This window comes from Vulpes vulpes, chromosome 1 (assembly GCF_048418805.1).
Source record: "Vulpes vulpes isolate BD-2025 chromosome 1, VulVul3, whole genome shotgun sequence".
In the NCBI taxonomy this organism is placed as follows: Eukaryota; Metazoa; Chordata; class Mammalia; order Carnivora; family Canidae; genus Vulpes; species Vulpes vulpes.
In genome coordinates, this window is record NC_132780.1 from 121,818,375 (window position 1) to 121,839,315 (window position 20,941).

Below are 20,941 nucleotides of genomic sequence, written 5' to 3' on the forward strand. Positions count from 1 at the left end.
GCATACTACTAGGAGTTTAGGTAGCGAATGTCTGTGCAGCCTTGCTTCCTGCAGGTGACCCTGTATTTATGCTGGGGGATGGGGTGGAGAATGATGCCTGCCAGGTCCCTCATTTTCAGAGAAGCACCCCCAACACACTCTGAAATCAGTATGAAAAAAATCTGTCTCTCATTTGTCCCCAGTATTGTGTAAATTGCTGGGTTTTTTTGCTTCCTATCCATGCAGGTTACTGTCTCTTCAAGGGCAGAGACCCAGCTATCACTTGCACTCCTCACTATCCCAGTGTTAGGTCAGCTGACTTTTAAAGATCTGACTCTAAGTCCCATTAGTTAAACAAATTCACAGAATTCAGCACCTCTGATTTTCAAAGTCAAACATGATGAGGATTAGTCTTCCTCCTTGTGGGCTCCCTGGTTCTTTGGCCTTTTCTCTGCCCTCTGCACATGCTAGCTCCCTCCCTCCAGCTGTCAGCCCTTGCCTTTTTGTCTTTCCTAACCTTTCCTAATGCAGCTTGTTCTCTATTTTTAGTTATGGAAGTTTTGCTTTCTTCAGTTCTGAGGATTTATTTACTTGCATGTGGATGATATCTACTTGTAATGAGATGGTGTGAGTTCAGCGTCTTCCTTCTCTGCTCTCTTCCCAAGCTCCTTCTAGAATCTCTTATTTCTGACCTATGTGGGTCCTCTATTTCTTTGAAGAGTTATATTTCATATTGAAATTAATTCCTGTATATTGCTACATATTCTTGTGTTAGTTATTTCACCTTTTTTATATTGTGAACTCTTTATGTATTTTTCTTTTGTTCCCCATTGTGTGACTGTGTAAGTTTTCAAACACACAGAGGAGTTGAAAAATTTATAGTATGAGCATTCATATATGTATGTATATAAACAACACACACACATATATACTCACCACCTAAATTTGAAAATGATCATTTTGCTATATTTACTTTATTATATGTCTATCCATCTGTGTAACCATAATACTTCTATGGATACATTTTGAATTAGGTGCAGGTATCAGTAGACCTCTTAAAACCTCAGTATGCAAATCATTAACTAGAGCTCGATATTTTTTATAGTACTTTTTCCCTAATTTTTTATGACATTCAATTTACACATGGAGAAATAATAAATTTTATCATACAATTTGATGAGTTTTTACTATTGTATACACTTATACACTGTGTATACACTTATGTAATCCAAGCCTTTATCAAAATTTAGAATATTACCTTTACTCATACCTTCCTTCAATGAGTTCTCCTCAAGTCAACCACTGCTCTGATTTTTTTTTCACCTTAGGTACATTTTGCTTATTCAAATTCTAATATAATTATATTATATACACTGTTTTATGTATTGCTTATTTTATTTAACATAATGTTTTTTGAGAATCATCCATGTTACTGCATCTGTCATTAGTGTTTATCTTTCAACTGGTGAGTGGTAATTTATGAGTATAGCATATTTTTGCTTTTGATTCTCTTGTTGAACAGCTGGACTGCTTCTAGGTTGTTATGTATAAAGCCATTAGGGTCTTACACAAATTACTATGTGGCCACATGCTCTTTATTTTCTGGAGTACATGCATAGTAGTGAATTTATAGGTCATAGGACAGATAGTTTTATAGAAAACTACAAGACAATTTTCCAAAGTTCTTGTGTCATTTTATACTTCTATCAATATTTGGTAGTAGTCTTTTTTAATTAAAAATAATTATTTCAAAAAATTTTAGTCATTATGGCAGTTGGACAGTAGTATCTTGTGAGTTTTTTTATTTCCCTGATGATTATTTTTACTATCTGCTCTCTTTCAGACAGTTCGGCATGGTTTTCCTTATCAGCCCACAGCATTAGCCTTTGATCCAGTTCAGAAAATCCTGGCTATTGGGACAAGAACAGGTGCTATACGAATGTATCCTTAATTTTTGTTACATTAATACCAATTACATTTTCTTAAATATTCAGGTAAGTAGAATATGATCAAATAAAGTTGATTTCTTTGAAATGAGTAATGATTATGAAAGCCCACATTATCCAGTTTATTGGCATATTTTTAATGTCTGTGAGATAACTCTTGATGTCCTTTCTTTAATTCCTTGGGATAAATATTCAGAAATGGAATTGCTGAGTCATAAGGAAGTTCTAGTTTTAATTATTTGGGAAACACCATACTGTTTTCCATGTGGCTATACTAATTTACAGTCCCACCAACAGTGTACAAGGGTTCCCTTCTCTCTATATCTTTACTAACAGTTGTTATTTCTTATCTTTTTGGTAAAGCCATTCTTACAGATGTGAGGTGATATCTCATTGTGGTTCTGATTTGCATTTCTCTGATAATTAGTGATGCTAAGCAAATTTTCATGTACCAGTTAGCCATCCATAGGTCTTCTTTTGAAAAATGTCTATTCAGATCCTCTGCCCATCTTTTAATATAATTGTTTTTTATTTTGTTATTGAGTTGTATGAATTCTTTGTATATTTTGGATATTGACTCTTTATCATATGTAATTTGTAAATATTTCTCCCATTTATTTTGTTGATGATTTCCTTTGTTGTATGGAAGTTAGTTTCATGTAGTCCTACTTGTTTATTTTTGCTTTAGGTATCAAATCCAAAAAATCATTGCCAAGGCCAATGTCTAGCAGCTCACTGCCTTTATTTTCTTCTAGATTTATAGTTTTAGGTCATATATTCAGGTCTTTAATCCATTTTGAATTAAGTTTTGTGTGTATTTTAAGATAATGGCCCAGTTTTATTCTTTTGCATGTGTCTGCTCAGTTTTCCTGACACCATTTATTGAAGAGACAGTCTTTTCTCCAGTGAGTAATCTTGCTCTCTTATCAAAAATTAGTTGACCATGTATGCATGGGTTTATTTCTGGGCTCTTGGTTCTACCATTGGTCTGTGTGTCTGTTTTATTCCAATACCATAATGTTTTGATTATTGTAACTCTGTAATATAGTTTGGAATTAGGAAGCATGATGCCTCTAGGTTTGTTTGTTTTTTTGTTTTTTTCCTCAAGATTACTCTGGCTATTCAAGGCCTTTGTGTGTGTGTGTGTGTGTGTGTGTGTGTGTTTAAGGATTTTATTTATTTATTCACGAAAGACACACACACACACACACACACACACACACACACAGAGGCAGAGACACAGGCAGAAGGAGAAGCAAGCTTCCTGCAAGGAGCCCGATATGGGACTTGATCCCAGGACCCTGGGGTAATGCCCTGAGCCGAAGGCAGACACTCAACCACTGAGCCATCCAGGCGTCCCCCTGTTGTGGTTTTATACAAATTTTAGAGTTGTTTGTTTTATTTCTGTAAAAGATGCCTGCCTTTGGATTTTTTTAGAGGTTGCATTGAAGCTATATATTGCTTTGGGTAGTATATATATTTTAATAATATTAATTCATCCAATCCATGAGCATGGAATATCTTTATATTCATTTGTAACCTCTTCAGTTTCTTTCATCAATATCTTATAGTTTCTAGTGTCTAGGTCTTTCATTTCTTGGTTGAATTTATTCCTAGATATTTTATTCTTTTTGATGTGGTTGTAAATGGGATTGTTTTTTAAATTTATCTTTCTGATAATTTATTATTAGTATATAAAAATGCAGCTGTTTTTTGTATATTGATTTTGTAAGATCATTTTCTTTTTTTTTTTTTTTTTTGATCATTTTCTTTTTGATCTCTGTGAATCTACTTTAATTGGCATATTAAGATAACTTACTATAAGGTAATTGTTTATATGTTAGAGCCTAATTCTGCCAATTTACTTCTTTGCTTTCTGCTTGTTTCCCTGTTTCTTGTTTCTGTTTGACTTTCCTATTTTCCTATGGGTTATTTGAACATTTTAAATAATTCAGACATGATACATTTATATTGTTTTTGAGTATATTTATTTGTAGTTTTCTCAGTGGTTGCTTTAGGTATTACAATAAATGTACATAAATTTTCACAGTCTACTGGTATCAATATTTTTTCACTTTGAGGGAAATGGAATCCTTACTTCCATTTAGGTCCCTATACCCTGTCTTCTTTTAAAGTATAATCATCTTATGTATTTCCTGTAAATGCCTCAAGCAGCACCACATCAGATGGTGCTATAATTTTTGCTTCAGCTATCAAATGTGACTTAAGAAACTCATAAGAAGTAGGATAATCTATATTTATCCAAATTTTTACCCATTCCTATGTTATTTCCTTTCTGAAGTTACCAGAAAACCCCTTTTCCAGGGTTTTAAAAGTGAAAATATGGGATGCTTATTTGAGAACTTCCATTTCTTTCTGATTAGAGCACTTTATTTAGACATTTTTTAAGGATATATTTGTTATTTGAAACGAATTGTCTCAGTTTTTCTTCATCTGAGAATGTATTTATTTGTCATTCCTCAAGGATATTTTTGTTGTATATACACAATGAACAGTTACTTTCTTTAATTACTTGAGAAATGTTGTAAAACTTTCTTCTGGCCTCTGTGGTTTCAGATGAGAAGTTACTGTCATTCAAATTCATGTTCATTTATAAGACTTTGTCTCTGGCTGCTTTCCAAAGCTTTTCCTCTTAGTTTTCAAAAGCTTAATTATGATGTTTCTTGACATGGATATTTCTGGGTTTATCTTTTTTTGGTGTTTGCTCCACTTACTGCGTCTGTAGGTTTATGTATATCATCAAATTTGGAAGTTTTCAGCCATTACTTTTTTTATAGTTTCTCAATTCCACCGTCTTTTTGCTCTCCTCTGGGACTCCAATTATATGAATGTTAGATCTTTTTTCTTGTCCCACAGACCCCTGACACTGTTCATTGTGTTTCCCCACTTCAGTCTTTTTTCCCTCTGTTCAGATCAGATACATTTTATTGATCTTTTCCTAAGTTTACTCATTTTATCCTTGTCATCGCAACTCTACTACTGAGCCTATCCATTTTTACCTTGGTTATTATATTTTTCATTCAATTTCTTTTTTAGAATTTCTATTTGCTGATCTTATTTGTTTTAAGAAGTTTAATAATTGCTTATTGAAGGATTTTTGTCATGGCTGTTGAAAACCTTTTTCAGATAATTCAGATAATTTTTCAGAACATCTGATTCATTTTGATGTTGGCATGTATTGATTATCTTTCCTCATTCAAATGCCATTATCTTGGTCCTGAGTATCATGAGTGATTTTCAGTTGTATCTTGGATGTTTTGAATATTATATTATGAAACTTAGATGCTATTGATCATTTTTTTTAAAACCAGTAAGCTCCCCTGTTGAGGTATAGCTTGAGGGCAAAGTGGGTGTATATATTCAAGTTTTATGGTGAGCCCTGTCAGCACACATTCCCTAGCAAATGTAAGTACTGACTCACCCAGCTCATTTTCTGATGTGTGAGAATGGAAGTTCATATTCCTACAGGGCCCCAGTAACATTGGGAGAGATAGGAAACATGGTATCAACCACTCCTCCTTGCACTACCTTGTTCCAACTCATTGATGTTAGTAGAGTGGTTCAGCTTCTAATAGGATCCTGACACCATGTGGGTGCTGACTAGCCCTGGTTTCCCCACATTGTTCAATCTTATTTGTGTCAGGTGGATGTGGATATTCAGATTCCCAATGACCATACTACTGACATAGAGAGCTAGAAGAGTGTGTGTGAAGCCTAATGTTTGTGTGAAGTCCCACTTTATATCATCTCATTAAATCTTATTGTACCTGGACTCCAGTGATGCTATCTTGGCAAGAGAATTAGAACACCTTTTTTTTATGCTAGGAGGGGAATGTAAGATCAGTCTCATTCAGACTCACTAATACTGTCCCATCAGATTGGATTGCTCCCACTTGCATCCACTAGTCTGGAAATGGCAGATCAACATCCTGTGTAGGGCACTAATACCCCTAATACTACTTAGTGCACTTAATGGAACAGTGTTACCTGGTTCTGCCAGGCAGGGGAATGGGTGATTATTTTCCTGTTTGTGCCCTTAAACACTATCTGCTGAGGGAATTGAAGTGTGCTTTCTGCAGGATGGGAGCAGGATGAGGTGAAAGATCAGTTCCCCAGTCAACCCTGTTGAACTGTATGGAATTAAGGAGAGGAGAATTTTTTTCTTTGTTGTTTGCTAGATTTGGGTGAGTGAAGCCAAAATTTGTTTTTAGGCTATTCTGTCTTCTCAGTCCCAGGAAAATCACTGCTGTGTCATTCCTCAGGTACTGAGTTGCTTTGGCATTCCTCCTTCTTTCTTTCAGATTTTGGAAAGGAGGAATGGAGCTACTTATCTTCACAGATTTGAAATTCTCCACCCCCAGTTTTTAATATGTTGTGTTTTCCTTTTACTATGCTTAAAATATTTTCTAATTTCTGCTTGTTTTATTTTCTTGACCTGTGGCTTTTTGTGTGTTATTCAGTTTCCAGATATTAGATGCTCTAAGATCTATTATTGATTTTTAATTTAATTCCATTGTGGTCAGAGAATATACTCTGTATAACCTGAATCCTTTTAAATTAATTGAAGCTTGTTTTATGGTCCTGTCTGTGGTCTGTTCTGATAAATGTTAAACGCGTATTAAAATGAATATGTATACCACTGTCCTTGGATAGATTGATCTGTAAATATCAATTACGGAAAATTGAGAGTGTGCTTAAGATCTGTATTTGTACTGATTTTCTGTTTGTTACCATCTATTTCTTCTATTACTGAAAGTGTTATTAAAATCTCTCAATATAATTGTAAACTTTATCCTTGCAGTTCCATCAGTTTTGTTTCATTTCATGTATTTTGAAGCTTTATGATTAGCTGTATGAACATTTGGGAGTATTAAGTTCTCTTTATGAGTTGACTCTTAACATTATGAAATGACCTTCTTTGTCTCTGGTAGTATTCTCTAATCTGAATTTTTCTTTGTGTGATATGGATATAGCCACTGAAGCTTTCTTTTGATTAGTCTTAATATGGTGAATTGTTTTTCTTTCATTGCTTTTATTTTAACCTATTTGTGTCTTCATACCCCAAGTGTGTCCTAGGTGGCATAGAACTGAGTGGATTTTAAAAAATCTAATTTGACAATTTATGTCCTTTAACTTATAATTTTAAAATTTATTTTTATATTAGGGATTCACATTTTGAAATAAGATTATTTGGGGTTTTTTGATGTTGAGTTGTCTAAATTCTTTATATATTCAGGATATTAACTCCTTATTAGGCATATCATTTGCAAATATCTTCTCCCATTCTATAGGTTACCTTTTGTTTTATTGACAGTTTCTCTCTCTGTGCAAAAGCTTTTTATTTTGGTGTAGTACCTGTGTTTATTTTTGTGTTTGTTTCCCTTGCCTCTGGAGACATATCTAGAAAATGTATCTATGGCTGATGTGAAAGAAATTACTCTCTATGCTTTCTTTTAGGAGTTTTTTGGTTTCAGATCTCACATTTAGGTCTTTAATCCATTTAGTTTTATTTTTGTATATGGTTAAAGACTGTAGTTTAGTTTCATTCTTTTGTATGTAGCTGTCCAATTCTCCCAACACTCTTTGTTGAAGAGACTGTTTTTCCCCATTGTATATTCCTATCTCCTTTGTTGTAGATTAATATGACTATATAAATGTGGGTTTAGTTTTGAGCTCTCTATTCTGTTACATTACATATTTACATATTCTGTTACATTACCTATTTCTGTTTTTGTGCTAGTACCATATGTATTTGGTCTACAGCTCTGTAGTATATCTTGACACCTAATATTACACTGTCTGTAATTATGCTTCAATAAAAATAGTTAAAAAATAGATTGATAATTTTTTTTGTGGTATCACTCTTCTTTTTTTTTAATAAATTAATTTTTATTGGTGTTCACTTTACCAACATACAGAAAAACACCCAGTGCTCATCCCGTCAAATATCCCCCTCAGGGCCAATCACCCATTCCCCCCCACCCCCCGCCCTCCTCCCCTTCCACCACCCCTAGTTCATTTCCCAGAGTTAGGAGTCTTTATGTTCTGTCTCCCTTCCTTATATTTCCCACACATTTCTTCTCCCTTCCCTTATATTCCCTTTCACTATTTATATTCCCCAAATGAATGAGAACATACACTGTCTTTCTCCACTTGACTTACTTCACTCAGCATAGTACCCTCCAGTTCCATCCATGTTGAAGCAAATGGTGGGTATTTGTCGTTTCTAATGGCTGAGTAATATTCCATTGTATACATAAACCACATCTTCTTTATCCATTCATCTTTCGATGGACACCGAGGCTCCTTCCATAGTTTGGCTATTGTGGACATTGCTGCTAGAAACATCGGGGTGCAGTGTCCCGGCATTTCATTGCATCTGTATCTTTGGGGTAAATCCCCAACAGTGCAATTGCTGGGTCGTAGGGCAGGTCTATTTTTAACTCTTTGAGGAACCTCCACACAGTTTTCCAGAGTGGCTGCACCACTTCACATTCCCACCAACAGTGTAAGAGGGTTCCCTTTTCTCCGCATCCTCTCCAACATTTGTTGCTTCCTGCCTTGTTAATTTTCCCCATTCTCACTGGTGTGAGGTGGTATCTCATTGTGGTTTTGATTTGTATTTCCCTGATGGCAAGTGATGCAGAGCATTTTCTCATATGCTTGTTGGCCATGTCCATGTCTTCCTCTGTGAGATTTCTGTTCATGTCTTTTGCTCATTTCATGATTGGATTGTTTGTTTCTTTGGTGTTGAGTTTAATAACTTCTTTATAGATCTTGGAAACTAGCCCTTCATCTGATGTCATTTGCAAATATCTTCTCCCATTCTGTAGGTTGTCTTTTAGTTTTGTTGACTGTATCCTTTGCTGTGCAAAAGCTTCTTATCTTGATGAAGTCCCAATAGTTCATTTTTGCTTTTGTTTCTTTTGCCTTTGTGGATGTATCTTGCAAGAAGTTACTGTGGCCAAGTTCAAAAAGGGTGTTGCCTGTGTTCTCCTCTAGGATTTTGATGGAATCTTGTCTCACATTTAGATCTCTCATCCATTTTGAGTTTATCGTTGTGTATGGTGAAAGAGAGTGGTCCAGTTTCATTCTTCTGCATGTGGATGTCCAATTTTCCCAACACCATTTATTGATGAGACTGTCTTTCTTCCAATGGACAGTCTTTCCTCCTTTATCGAATATTAGTTGACCATAAAGTTCAGGGTCCACTTCTGGGTTCTCTATTCTGTTCCATTGATCTATGTGTCTGTTTTTGTGCCAGTACCACACTGTCTTGATGACCACAGCTTTGTAGTACAACCTGAAATCTGGCATTGTGATGCCCCCAGCTATGGCTTTCTTTTTTAAAATTCCCCTGGCTATTCGGGGTCTTTTCTGATTCCACACAAATCTTAAAATAATTTGTTTTAACTCTCTGAAGAAAGTCCATGGTATTTTGATAGGGATTGCATTAAACGTGTAAATTGCCCTGGGTAACATTGACATTTTCACAATATTAATTCTGCCAATCCATGAGCATGGAATATTTTTCCATCTCTTTATGTCTTCCTCAATTTCTTTCAGAAGTGTTCTATAGTTTTTAGGGTATAGATCCTTTACCTCTTTGTTTAGGTTTATTCCTAGGTATCTTATGCTTTTGGGTGCAATTGTAAATGGGATTGACTCCTTAATTTCTCTTTCTTCAGTCTCATTCTTGGTGTATAGAAATGCCATTGATTTCTGGGCATTGATTTTGTATCCTGCCACACTCCCAAATTGCTGTATGAGTTCTAGCAATCTTGGGGTGGAAGCTTTTGGGTTTTCTATGTAGAGTATCATGTCATCGGCGTAGAGGGAGAGTTTGACTTCTTCTTTGCCAATTTGAATGCCTTTAATGTCTTTTTGTTGTCTGATTGCTGAGGCGAGGACTTCCAGTACTATGTTGAATAGAAGTGGTGAGAGTGGACATCCCTGTCTTGTTCCTGATCTTAAGGGAAAGGCTCCCAGTGCTTCCCCATTGAGAATGATATTTGCTGTGGGCTTTTCGTAGATGGCTTTTAAGATGTCGAGGAAAGTTCCCTCTATCCCAACACTCTGAAGTGTTTTGACCAGGAATGGATGCTGTATTTTGTCAAATGCTTTCTCTGCATCTAATGAGAGGATCACATGGTTCTTGGTTTTTCTCTTGCTGATATGATGAATCACATTGATGGTTTTACGAGTGTTGAACCAGCCTTGTGTCCCGGGGATAAATCCTACTTGGTCATGGTGAATAATTTTCTTAATGTGTTGTTGGATCCTATTGGCTAGTATCTTGTTGAGAATTTTTGCATCCATGTTCATCAGGGATATTGGTCTGTAATTCTCCTTTTTGGTGGGGTCTTTGTCTGGTTTCGGAATTAAGGTGATGCTGGCCTCATAGAACGAATTTGGAAGTACTCCATCTCTTTCTATCTTTCCAAACAGCTTTAGTAGAATAGGTATGATTTCTTCTTTAAACGTTTGATAGAATTCCCCTGGGAAGCCATCTGGCCCTGGACTCTTGTGTCTTGGGAGGTTTTTGATGACTGCTTCAATTTCCTCCCTGGTTATTGGCCTTTTCAGGTTTTCTTTTGCTTCCTGCTTCAGTTTTGGTAGTTTGTGGCTTTCCAGCAATGCGTCCATTTCTTCTCGATTGCCTAATTTATTGGCGTAGAGCTGTTCATAATATGTTTTTAAGATCGTTAGTATTTCCTTGGTGTTGGTAGTGATCTCTCCTTTCTCATTCATGATTTTATTAATTTGAGTCTTCTCTCTCTTATTTTTGATAAGGTTGGCTAATGGTTTATCTATCTTATTAATTCTTTCAAAGAACCAACTCCTGGTTCTTTTGATCTGTTCCACAGTTCTTTTGGTCTTGATTTCATTTAGTTCTGCTCAAATTTTAATTAACTCTCTTCTTCTGCTGGGGGTGGGGTCCATTTGCTGCGTTTTCTCTAGCTCCTTTATGTGTAAGGTGAGCTTTTGATTATGAGTTCTTTCCAGTTTTTGAATGGATGCTTGTATTGCGATGTATTTCCCCCTCAGGACTGCTTTTGCTGCATCCCAAAGATTTTGAACGGTTGTATCTTCATTCTCATTAGTTTCCATGAATCTTTTCAATTCTTCCTTAATTTCCTGGTTGACCTTTTCATCTTTTAGCAGGATGGTCCTTAACCTCCACGTGTTTGTGGTCCTTCCAAACTTCTTGTTGTGATTAAGTTCTAATTTCAAGGCATTATGGTCTGAGAATATACAGGGGACTATCCCGATCTTTTGGTATCAGTTCAGACCCGATTTGTGACCCAGTATGTGGTCTATTCTGGAGAAAGTTCCATGTGCACTTGAGAAGAATGTGTATTCAGTTGAGTTTGGATGTAAAGTTCTGTAGATATCTGTGAAATCCATCTGGTCCAGTGTATCATTTAAAGCTCTCGTTTCTTTGGAGATGTTGTGCTTAGAAGACCTATCGAGGGTAGAAAGAGCTAGATTGAAGTCACCAAGTATAAGTGTATTATTATCAAAGTATTTCTTCAGTTTGGTTATTAATTGGTTTAAATATTTGGCAGCTCCCACATTCGGGGCATATATATTGAGGATGGTTAAGTCCTCTTGTTGGATAGATCCTTTGAGTATGAGATAGTGTCCCTCTTCATCTCTCACTATAGTCTTCGGGGTAAATTTTAATTTATCTGATATGAGGATGGCTACCCCTGCTTTCTTTTGAGGACCATTTGAATGGTAAATGGTTCTCCAACCTTTTATTTTCAGGTTGTAGGTGTCCTTCTGTCTAAAATGAGTCTCTTGTAGACAGCAAATAGATGGGTCCTGCTTTTTTATCCAGTCTGAAACCCTCCGCCTTTTGATGGGGTCATTAAGCCCGTTCACGTTCAGAGGTACTATTGACAGATATGAGTTTAGTGTCATCATGATATCTATTCAGTCCTTGTTTTTGTGGATTGTTCCACTGAACTTCTTCTTAAAGGGGAATTTTAAGAGTCCCCCTTAAAATTTCTTGCAGAGCTGGTTTGGAGGTCACATATTCTTTCAGTTCCTGCCTGTCTTGGAAGCTCTTTATCTCTCCTTCCATTTTGAATGAGAGCCTTGCTGGATAAAGTATTCTTGTTTGCATGTTCTTCTCATTTAGGACCCTGAATGGTATCCTGCCAGCCCTTTCTGTCCTGCCAGGTCTCTGTGGAGAGGTCTGCTGTTACCCTAATATTCCTCTCCATAAAAGTCAGGGACTTTTTTTCTCTTGCTGGTTTAAGGATCTTCTCTTTATCTTTGGAATTTGCAAGCTTCACAATTAAATGTCGAGGTGTTGAACGGTTTTTATTGATTTTAGGGGGGGATCTCTCTATTTCCTGGATCTGAATGCCTGTTTCCCTTCCCAGATTCGGAAAGTTTTCAGCTAGGATTTGTTCAAATACATATTCTGGCCCTCTGGCCCTTTCGGCGCCCTCGGGAACCCCAATTAAACATAGATTTTTCTTCCTCAGGCTGTCATTAATTTCCCTTAATCTGTCTTCATGGTCTCTTAATTGTCTGTCTCTTTTTTCCTCAGTTTCCCTCTTTGCCATCAACTTGTCTTCTATGTCACTCACCCGTTCTTCCACCTCGTTAAGCCTCGTCGTTAGGACTTCTAGCTTGGATTGCATCTCATTTAATTGATTTTTAATTTCTGCCTGATTGGATCTAAATTCTGCAGTCATGAAATCTCTTGAGTCCTTCATGGTTTTTTTAGAGCCACCAGTAGCTGTATAATAGTGCTTCTAAATTGGCTTTCTGACATTGAATTGTAATCCGGATTTTGTAACTCTGTGGGAGAGAGGACTGTTTCTGAATCTTTTTTTTGAGATGAGGTTTTCCTTCTAGTCATTTTGCTCAGTGCAGAGTGGCCGAAAACAAGTTGTATTGGGAAAAGGAGGAAAAGAGAGGGAAGGAAAGAAAAGAGAGAAAGAAAAAAGAGAAAGAAGAAAAAAAGGGAAAAAAGAGAAGAAAAAGAGAAAGAAAAAGAAAGAAAGGTGAAAAAAGGGGGGGGGAATTCAATCAGAAATCAAAAGAAGCAGTCAGAAATCAAAAAGAAAGAGAAAAAAAACACAAAACAAAACAAAAAACACAAAAAACACGTGGGAGTATCTTGTGATTCTGTATACTTTGAAAAGAAATAAAAAGAAGCAATCCTAAATCAAAAAGAAAGAAAGAAAAAAAAAAAACACAAAACAAAACAAAAAAAAACCAAAAAACACGCGGGAGTATCTTCTGACATCTTTGAATCAGAAATCAAAAAGAAAGAAAGAAAAAAAACCACAAAACAAAACAAAACAAAAAACACGGGGGAGTATCTTCTGATTCTGTATACTTTAAGTCCCTTGACTTCCCCTGGAACTGGTCCGTCTAGCTGGTCTTCTGGGGGAGGGGCCTGTTGTGCTGATTCTCAGGTGTTAGCACTTGGGGGAGCTGCTCTGCCCCTGCCTGGTGCAGGGCTCAGTGGGGGCTGTTCACCCCGTGAGGCCCCAGGAGGAACAGCCACAGTGGGACGGCAGCTCTGGGAACCTGGATTCAGCCCCCGCAGTAACAACGGGGCTCTCCGTCTGCAGGGCCTGGAGGCTCCAGGGCGGGGCCGCTGATCTGCTCGGCTCCGGGCAGGAGCGTCCTTGCTGTCCTGGGCTCTCCCGGCCTCTGCCTGTCCCAGGGGAGGCCGGATCCTGGGCTGTGTCCCGGCGCCCCCTGCTCCAGGGCCTGCGCTGTTGGTTTCGCGTTCCCGGCCGCACAGCCCCGTCAGCGGAGCTGCCGCCCGAGCCCCTCCGAGCTGCTCCGGGTCCCGCCGTGTGCGCTGCAGCCCTTAGGGAGCTCGGCGCACTCTCCTGGGCGCAGGTGCCTGTTAGTGTCCCAGGGAGCCTGAGGGCATCCCCACTCTCCTGGGTCCTGCTCCACCTCCCTGCGGGCCCCTTTCCACCCGGGAAGGTTGGTGCAGCTCCTGCTCCTCCGGGACGGGGCTCTCCTGTCCTGGGGACACTCGCCCCGGCCTCAGCCCGGCTCCTCGCGGGGCCCCTCCCCCTTGGAGGTTTTTTGTGTCTTTATTTCTTTTTCCCCGTCTTCCTACCTTGATAGAAGCACGAACTCTTCTCACTGGAGCATTCCAGCTGGTCTCTCTTTAAATCTCAGGCCGAATTCGTAGATTTTCAGGATGATTTGAAGGTTATCTAGGTAATTTGGTGGGGACAGGTGATTTGGGGACCCTACTCTTCCGCCATCTTGCACCTCCTCCAGATTGATAATTTAATATAATGCTTACTTTTTTATAATGCTTACTTTTAAGAAATGTTGCTTTTCTTGTTATAAACTACATGACTCAACTTTAACTTTATTTTTAAATATTATAGTAATTTGATATTTTTCTTTTGATATACAGTTCTATGAATTTAAATACAGTTTGTGTAACAAGCGCAAGGATACGGAAGAGTTCCATGACCCCGAAAAACTCCCATATGATATCCCTTTATGTCTCTTTTTAACCCATTTTCCTACCCATAACCATTGGATCCTCCGATTTTTTTTCCCCATTGCTATAAAATTTTTTGGAGAATGTCCCATTAATGGAATTGTTATGGATGAAAAAGACTGCATTGTGCAAATGGAGGTCTCTGTCTTTGGATTCCCCATAAGATTTATGTGGGGGGTTCATGCTGGAATAAAGATAGCCAGAAGGAAAGTAGCAAGCACAAAACAGTGTCCTAAGGCAAAAATATACTCTCAAGGTGGGAGAGGGGCAGGTTCCACCAGATAGAACCCACCCCAAGTTATTTTGGAATGGGATATTTGTTGCATTGCTCTGGGCTGGGAGGATCCGTGTCCTTCAGGGGATGGTCTCTAATGGAAGCTGTTTCCAATCATTTGGGAGGGAAGTTTTTGACCCAAGAAGGGCTTGTACTGGAATGTCATGGCAGCTTTTCTCCTTTGTGTGGGGGTGCTGTACTTCCAATGCAAATGCATTATAATGAGTCTAGGGGTTACCCTGGGGCAGAGATAGAACAGGAGAGCGCATATTCTGTGGCTCTTGATCTGTGAGTTCCAAGGTCTTGGAAACCACAAGGTCAGAATGTTGTACCCCTGGGCCTTTAATGTGTTGCTTATTGATCACTGTCCTCACTTACAACTCATGTCTCTATTATTCCCTTCAAGGATTTGGGACTCTGCCTCTAGTATTCCTTCCACCGCTCATGTCTAGCTTCTACCTAAGAGAATCATATAGTATGGGACTCTTTGAATCTGTTTTTTTTTTTTCCCCACTTAGTGTAATGTCTTTTAGATTCATTATAGTTATATGTGCATTAAAGGGTAATTCTTTTTTTATGGTGTAGTAGTCTTCTGTTATATAGATATACTACATTTTAATAATCCATCCACCTGCTGAATGATATTTGGATTGTTTCTAGCTTTTAGGTACCATAAATAAAGCTTCTTTGAACATTAATGTATAGATTTTGTAGAAATATAACTTTCCATTTGTATGGTAAGTCTCACGAGTGGGATTGCTGGGTTATATGATACTTTTAAATTTATGTGAAACTGAAATCATTTTCTAGAGAGGTTGTATCATTTTGAATTTCTACCAGCAATATGAGCTGCAGTTGTTCCACATCTTTGCTAGCATTTGGAATTGTCAATATTTTTATATTTTAGCTATTCTAATGGGTATAGTAGTATTGCAATGTGGTTTTAATTTATATTTTCCTAACAATTGCCTATTTATGTCCTTACCTGCCATCCTTATATCCTTTTTTGTTGAATTGTCTGTCTTTGCCCATTTTAAAATTGTATTTTTTGTTTTCTTATTGCTGAGTTTTGAGTTTCTTTATATATTCTGGACATAACTCTTTTGTTGAATATGTGTTTTGCAAATATTTTTGCACATTCTGTAGCTTCTCTTTTCATTCTTTTAACGATTTTTTTTTTTTGCAGAGTAAAGTTTTAAAATTTTAAGTTCAATTTGTCAATTCTTTTTAATGATCTTTTGGTGTCTTGTCTAAGAACTCTGTGTAATCTGATGTCAGGTAGATTTTTGTACGTGTTATATTCTAATAGTTGATTTGGTTTTTTTTTTTTTTTTTTACATTTAAGTCTATGATCCATATGCAGTTAATTTTTCCTTTGGTGTTAAGTATGGATCATGTTTTATTTGATGACATATAAATATTTAATTGGTCCAGTATTTTTTGTTGAAAAGACTATCCTTTTTCCACCAAATGGATTTATACGTTGGTGAAAATCAGTTTTACATAACTGTGTGGATATATTTATGGACTCACTATTTATTTTATACATATTGTATTGATTATTTTTGCCTTAAAATAAGTCTTGAAATCAGGAAATTTATTCTTTTTCAAAAATTTGTTTTTTAAAGGTTTATTTATTTACTATTTACGAGAGACCCTCAGAGAGGGAGGTAGAAACATAGGCAGAGAGAGAAACCGGCTTCATTCAGGGAACCTGATGTGGGACTCGATTCCAGGACCAGGATCATGCCCTGAGCCAAAGGCAGATGCTCAACTGCTGATCCACCCAGGCATCTCTCTTATTCAAAATTTTTTGCTTTTCTACATGCTTTGACTTTACATTATAATTTTAGAATCACATTGCCATTTTATACCAAAGCATCTATTGAGATTTTGGTTGGAATTGTTTGAGTCTGTAGATTAGGTTGGGAAGAATTGATATCTTAATGATTTTGACTCTTTTAATGCTCTTTAAAATATTATATTTCTCCATTAATTTGTGTGATTTTTAAATTTTCTTTATCATAGTTTTATAGTTTTAAGTATTTATAGCAAAGTTAAATGTGTTGACAGTAGTCTGCATATGATATCTTCTCATTCCTGAGTTAATGCCTTTTATAATTTAAAAAATACAGAAAATCTAAGTATACTATGACAACTTTTGATGTCTGATATCTAAAAGGAACAAATGTTAATCTCTTGTAATATTTATTTTTTGTAATATTCCTTTTTAAGAAAATAACTAAAATATTACAGATAAATTTGAGAGCTCTAATTTCTTTTCTCAGCCCAGTTTCAGTCTGTTTCTACACAAAGCTGGTCATTTATCATGATTTGGTATTTCTTTTTGCTGTTTTTGTTCAACTTTTTAAAAAGCTTTTTGTAGACTATAATTTACCATATAATGCAACCATTTGAAGAGTAACATCTAATGGCTTTTAGTATGTTTCTAGAAGTATGCAGTAATCATAATAACTCTTAAAACATTTATATCACCCCAAAAAAGAAACTCTAACTATTAGCAGTCACTCCTCATTTTCCCTCATTCCTCCCAGTCCCAGGCTAGCACCAATCTAATTTCTATCTATAGATTTTTTTCTATTCTGGACATATCATATAATGGAGTCATGTAATATGTGGTATTTGGTGACTGACTTACTTATTAAAATGATTTCGAAGTCTATCTGTGTTATAGCATGTGTCAGTACTTCATTCCTTTTTACTGACAAATAATATTCCATTGTATGAATATACCAACTTTTATTTACCCAGTTGCTTCTTATTTTATTTACTCAATTGAAAGACTGGACTGTTTCTACTTTCTGGTTCTATACATAATGCTGTGAACTTTTGTATACAAGTTTTTGTGTGGACATATTTTAATTTCTTTTGGGTATATAATTAGAAGAAAAATTGCTGCATTATATGATAACTCAGTATTTCACATTTTGAGGAAACTTGATATTATGCTCCAAAGAGGCTAAATGGTTTTAATTCTCACTAGCAATGTATTAGGTTTCCAGTTTCTCAATTTGGATATCCTTGCCAACACTTGTTATCTATCTTTTTGATTATAACCATCCTTATTGGATCTGAAGGTGGTATCTTATGAATTTCTCTTAATTGACATTTCTCTAATGACTAGTGATGGTGAGCATCTTTTTATGTATTTGTTGGTAGTTTGTATATCTTCTTTGGATAACTGACTTTTCAAATCCTTTGCCCATTTAAAATTTTTTTCCTGCTTTTAATTAATTTGTAAGATTTCTTTATAAATTCTGGATACAAGTTCCTTATCAGATATATGATCTGTAAGTATCTTCTTTCAATATTTTTTGCATTGTATTTTCAATTTCATGATGGTGTTTCTTAAAGCACAAAGGTTTTTGATTTTTACGAAATTCAGTGTGTGTGTGTGTGTGTGTGTGTGTGTGTGTGTGTGTGTATAATATTTTTGCTTGGGGATCCCTGGGTGGCGCAGCGGTTTGGCGCCTCCCTTTGGCCCAGGGCGCGATCCTGGAGACCCAGGATCGAATCCCACATGGGGCTCCCGGTGCATGGAGCCTGCTTCTCCCTCTGCCTATGTCTCTGCCTCTCTCTCTCTCTCTCTGTGACTATCGTAAAATAAAAAATAAAAATTAAAAAAAAATAATAATATTTTTGCTTGTGTTTTTGGTGTAGTATCTAAGAAATAATTGCCTAATGTAAGGTCACAAAAATTTACTCCTGTTTTCCTCTAATAGTTTTATAATTTTAGTTTCTATATTTAAGTCAGTGATCAATTTTGAGTTAATTTTTAAATATGGTGTAAAGAGGGGATATATCTTCATTCTATAGCACATGGACATTCAATTATAGCACCAATTCCTGAAAACTAAACCCAAAAGAATTCTATCTTCATTAAGTTGTTTTTATATCCTTATGGAAATTCAACTGACTGAACATATAAGGATTTCTAGAATCTTATTCTGTTTCGTTTATTTATATGTCTGTCCCCACTCAGTACCAGTTTTGAATCCTGTAGCTTTCTTTACTTTACATCTTTACATTGGGAAACTTGAGTCCTCCAACTTTATTCTTCTTTTTAAAGATCATTTAGGTATTTTGGGTCTCTAGACTGCTCATGTGAATTTTAGGATTGGCTTTTCAATTTCTGTAAAAGCAAAAACTCCAGCTGGGAATTTTATAGGGTTTCATTGATTTTGAAGATCAATTTACTACACTAATGATATTAAGCTTTGATCTATGGAGATGGGATGTCTTTCCATTTAGGTCTTAATTTTTTTTGATGGTGTTTTCTAGTTTTCAGAATGCACATTTTGTACTCTGGGTATTTTATTCCTGAATATTTATTATTTTGGATACTGCTGTAAATGGAATTATTTTCTTATTTTCACTTTTGGATAATGCATTGCTAGTATACACAAACATAGCTGATTTTTGTACATTAATTTTGTAAACTGCACCCTTGCTAAACTCCTTTATTAGTCCTAATAATTTTTAGCATATTTTTAAAGGATGGTGTATGTTCAAGATCTTGTCATTTACAAAGAGTTTTAGTTACTTCTTTCTACTCTGAATGTCTTCTATTTATTTTTCTTGCCTAATTGTCCTAGGTAAAAATTCCAATACATTGTTAAATAGAAGTGGCAGGAGCAGGCATATCTGTCTTCCTGATCTCATAGGGGGAAGCATTCACCGTTTCACTAGTATGGTGTGAGCAGTTGGGTTTTTTTGTATATGTGCTTTTTAAGATTGAAGAAATTTCCTTCTATTCCTAATTTATTGAGAGTTTTTTTAAGGTATTAAATTTTTTCAAATGCTTTTTCTGCATCTATTGAGATGGCCAAATTATTTTTGTCCTATTGATACAATATCTTAATTGACTTTCCAATGTTAAAACAATCCTGCATTCCTGGGGTAAATCTCACCAGGTCATGATAAGTAATTTTTATTACATATTGCTGGATTCAGTTAGCTTATATTTTGTTGAGGATTTTTGTGTCTATGTTAATAAATTATTGATCTTTACTTTCCTTTCTTTGTCATGTCTTTGTCTTTTTCTGGTTTCAGGATAATACTGGTATAATAGAGTAAGTTGGAAAGTATTTCCTCTTCTGATTTTTACAAGAATTACTGAAGAACAAGTATAAATCTGTACTTTTCATTCTGAGTAGTTTTTTGATTACTAAACTAATCTTTTTAAAGGTCTATTTAAATTTTTTATATTCCTTTTTGAGTCTGTTTCAATAGTTTGTGACTTTCTAGAAGTCTATTTAATATCAATTTTCTAGTTTTTTGACATATAATTGTTTTTAGTATCCCATTATAATCTTTTTAAATCTTTGTATTTGCTTAATTTTTCACTAACTGATTTTAGTTATTTGAGTGTTCTCCTTTTTTCTCTTAGTTGATCTAGTTAAATGCTTGCAAATTTTATTGACTTTTTTGAAAGAATCAACTTTTGGTTTCATTGATTCTCTTTATTTTTCTATTCTCTATTTATATCCACTCATCTTTATCATTTCTTCTTTTGACTGTCTGGGTTTAGTTTGCACAATTTCTGTGGTTTCTCATTGTGGAATGTTAGATTATTGAATTGAGATCTTTTGTATAGGTGCTTACAGCTATTAATTTCAATATAAGAACTGCTTTAGCTCTATCCCCTTTTATTCCTTATTAGCTGTGTTTTCATTTTCATTCATCTCAGATTATTTTTTAAATTTTCCTTATGACTTCTTTGACCTATTGGCTATATAGGGGTATGCTGTTTAATTTCCACAGATTTGTGAATTCCTCCAATTACTTTCAGTTACTGAGTTTGAACTTCACTGTGGTCAGACAACATAATTTATATGATTTCAGTCCTTCTTAATTTATTGAGACTTGTTTTATGGCATATTTGATTTCACCTTTTGCATGTAAATGGCTTGGAAATCATCATTCCCATCCTTAGATCAATAAAATGTTGATCGGACTTAAAATTATCCTTTCCTGGACCTATTAGAGAACTGAGGTTACAGGGAAAATATCTACCCCCAAATCTGGAAAGAAGAACAAATCCAGAGAGTCACAGCTGGTATAGAAGCTGCTGGAGACATAAACTGGTAGGAACACTCAAATCATAATTTTTTCAAATTATTGGATACTAAATGTGGATTATCATGAAAGTAAGTTCTCCTGGAGGCCAAAGTATTAGTGGAATCCCCATATTTT

The 20,941-nt window shown here is 35.8% G+C and overlaps 1 protein-coding gene across 11 annotated transcripts in view; it reads left to right on the forward strand.

Annotated features, from left to right (window-relative positions):
• Positions 1-20,941, forward strand: part of STXBP5L (syntaxin binding protein 5L) — a 389,595-nt gene that overhangs the window by 77,246 nt on the left and 291,408 nt on the right. For all 11 annotated transcript variants that reach the window (XM_025990142.2, XM_072724595.1, XM_025990141.2 and 8 more), the window contains exon 3: positions 1,823-1,920. In XM_025990142.2, the coding sequence (XP_025845927.1) occupies positions 1,823-1,920 (98 nt within the window). The remainder of the gene's footprint in view (positions 1-1,822; positions 1,921-20,941) is intronic.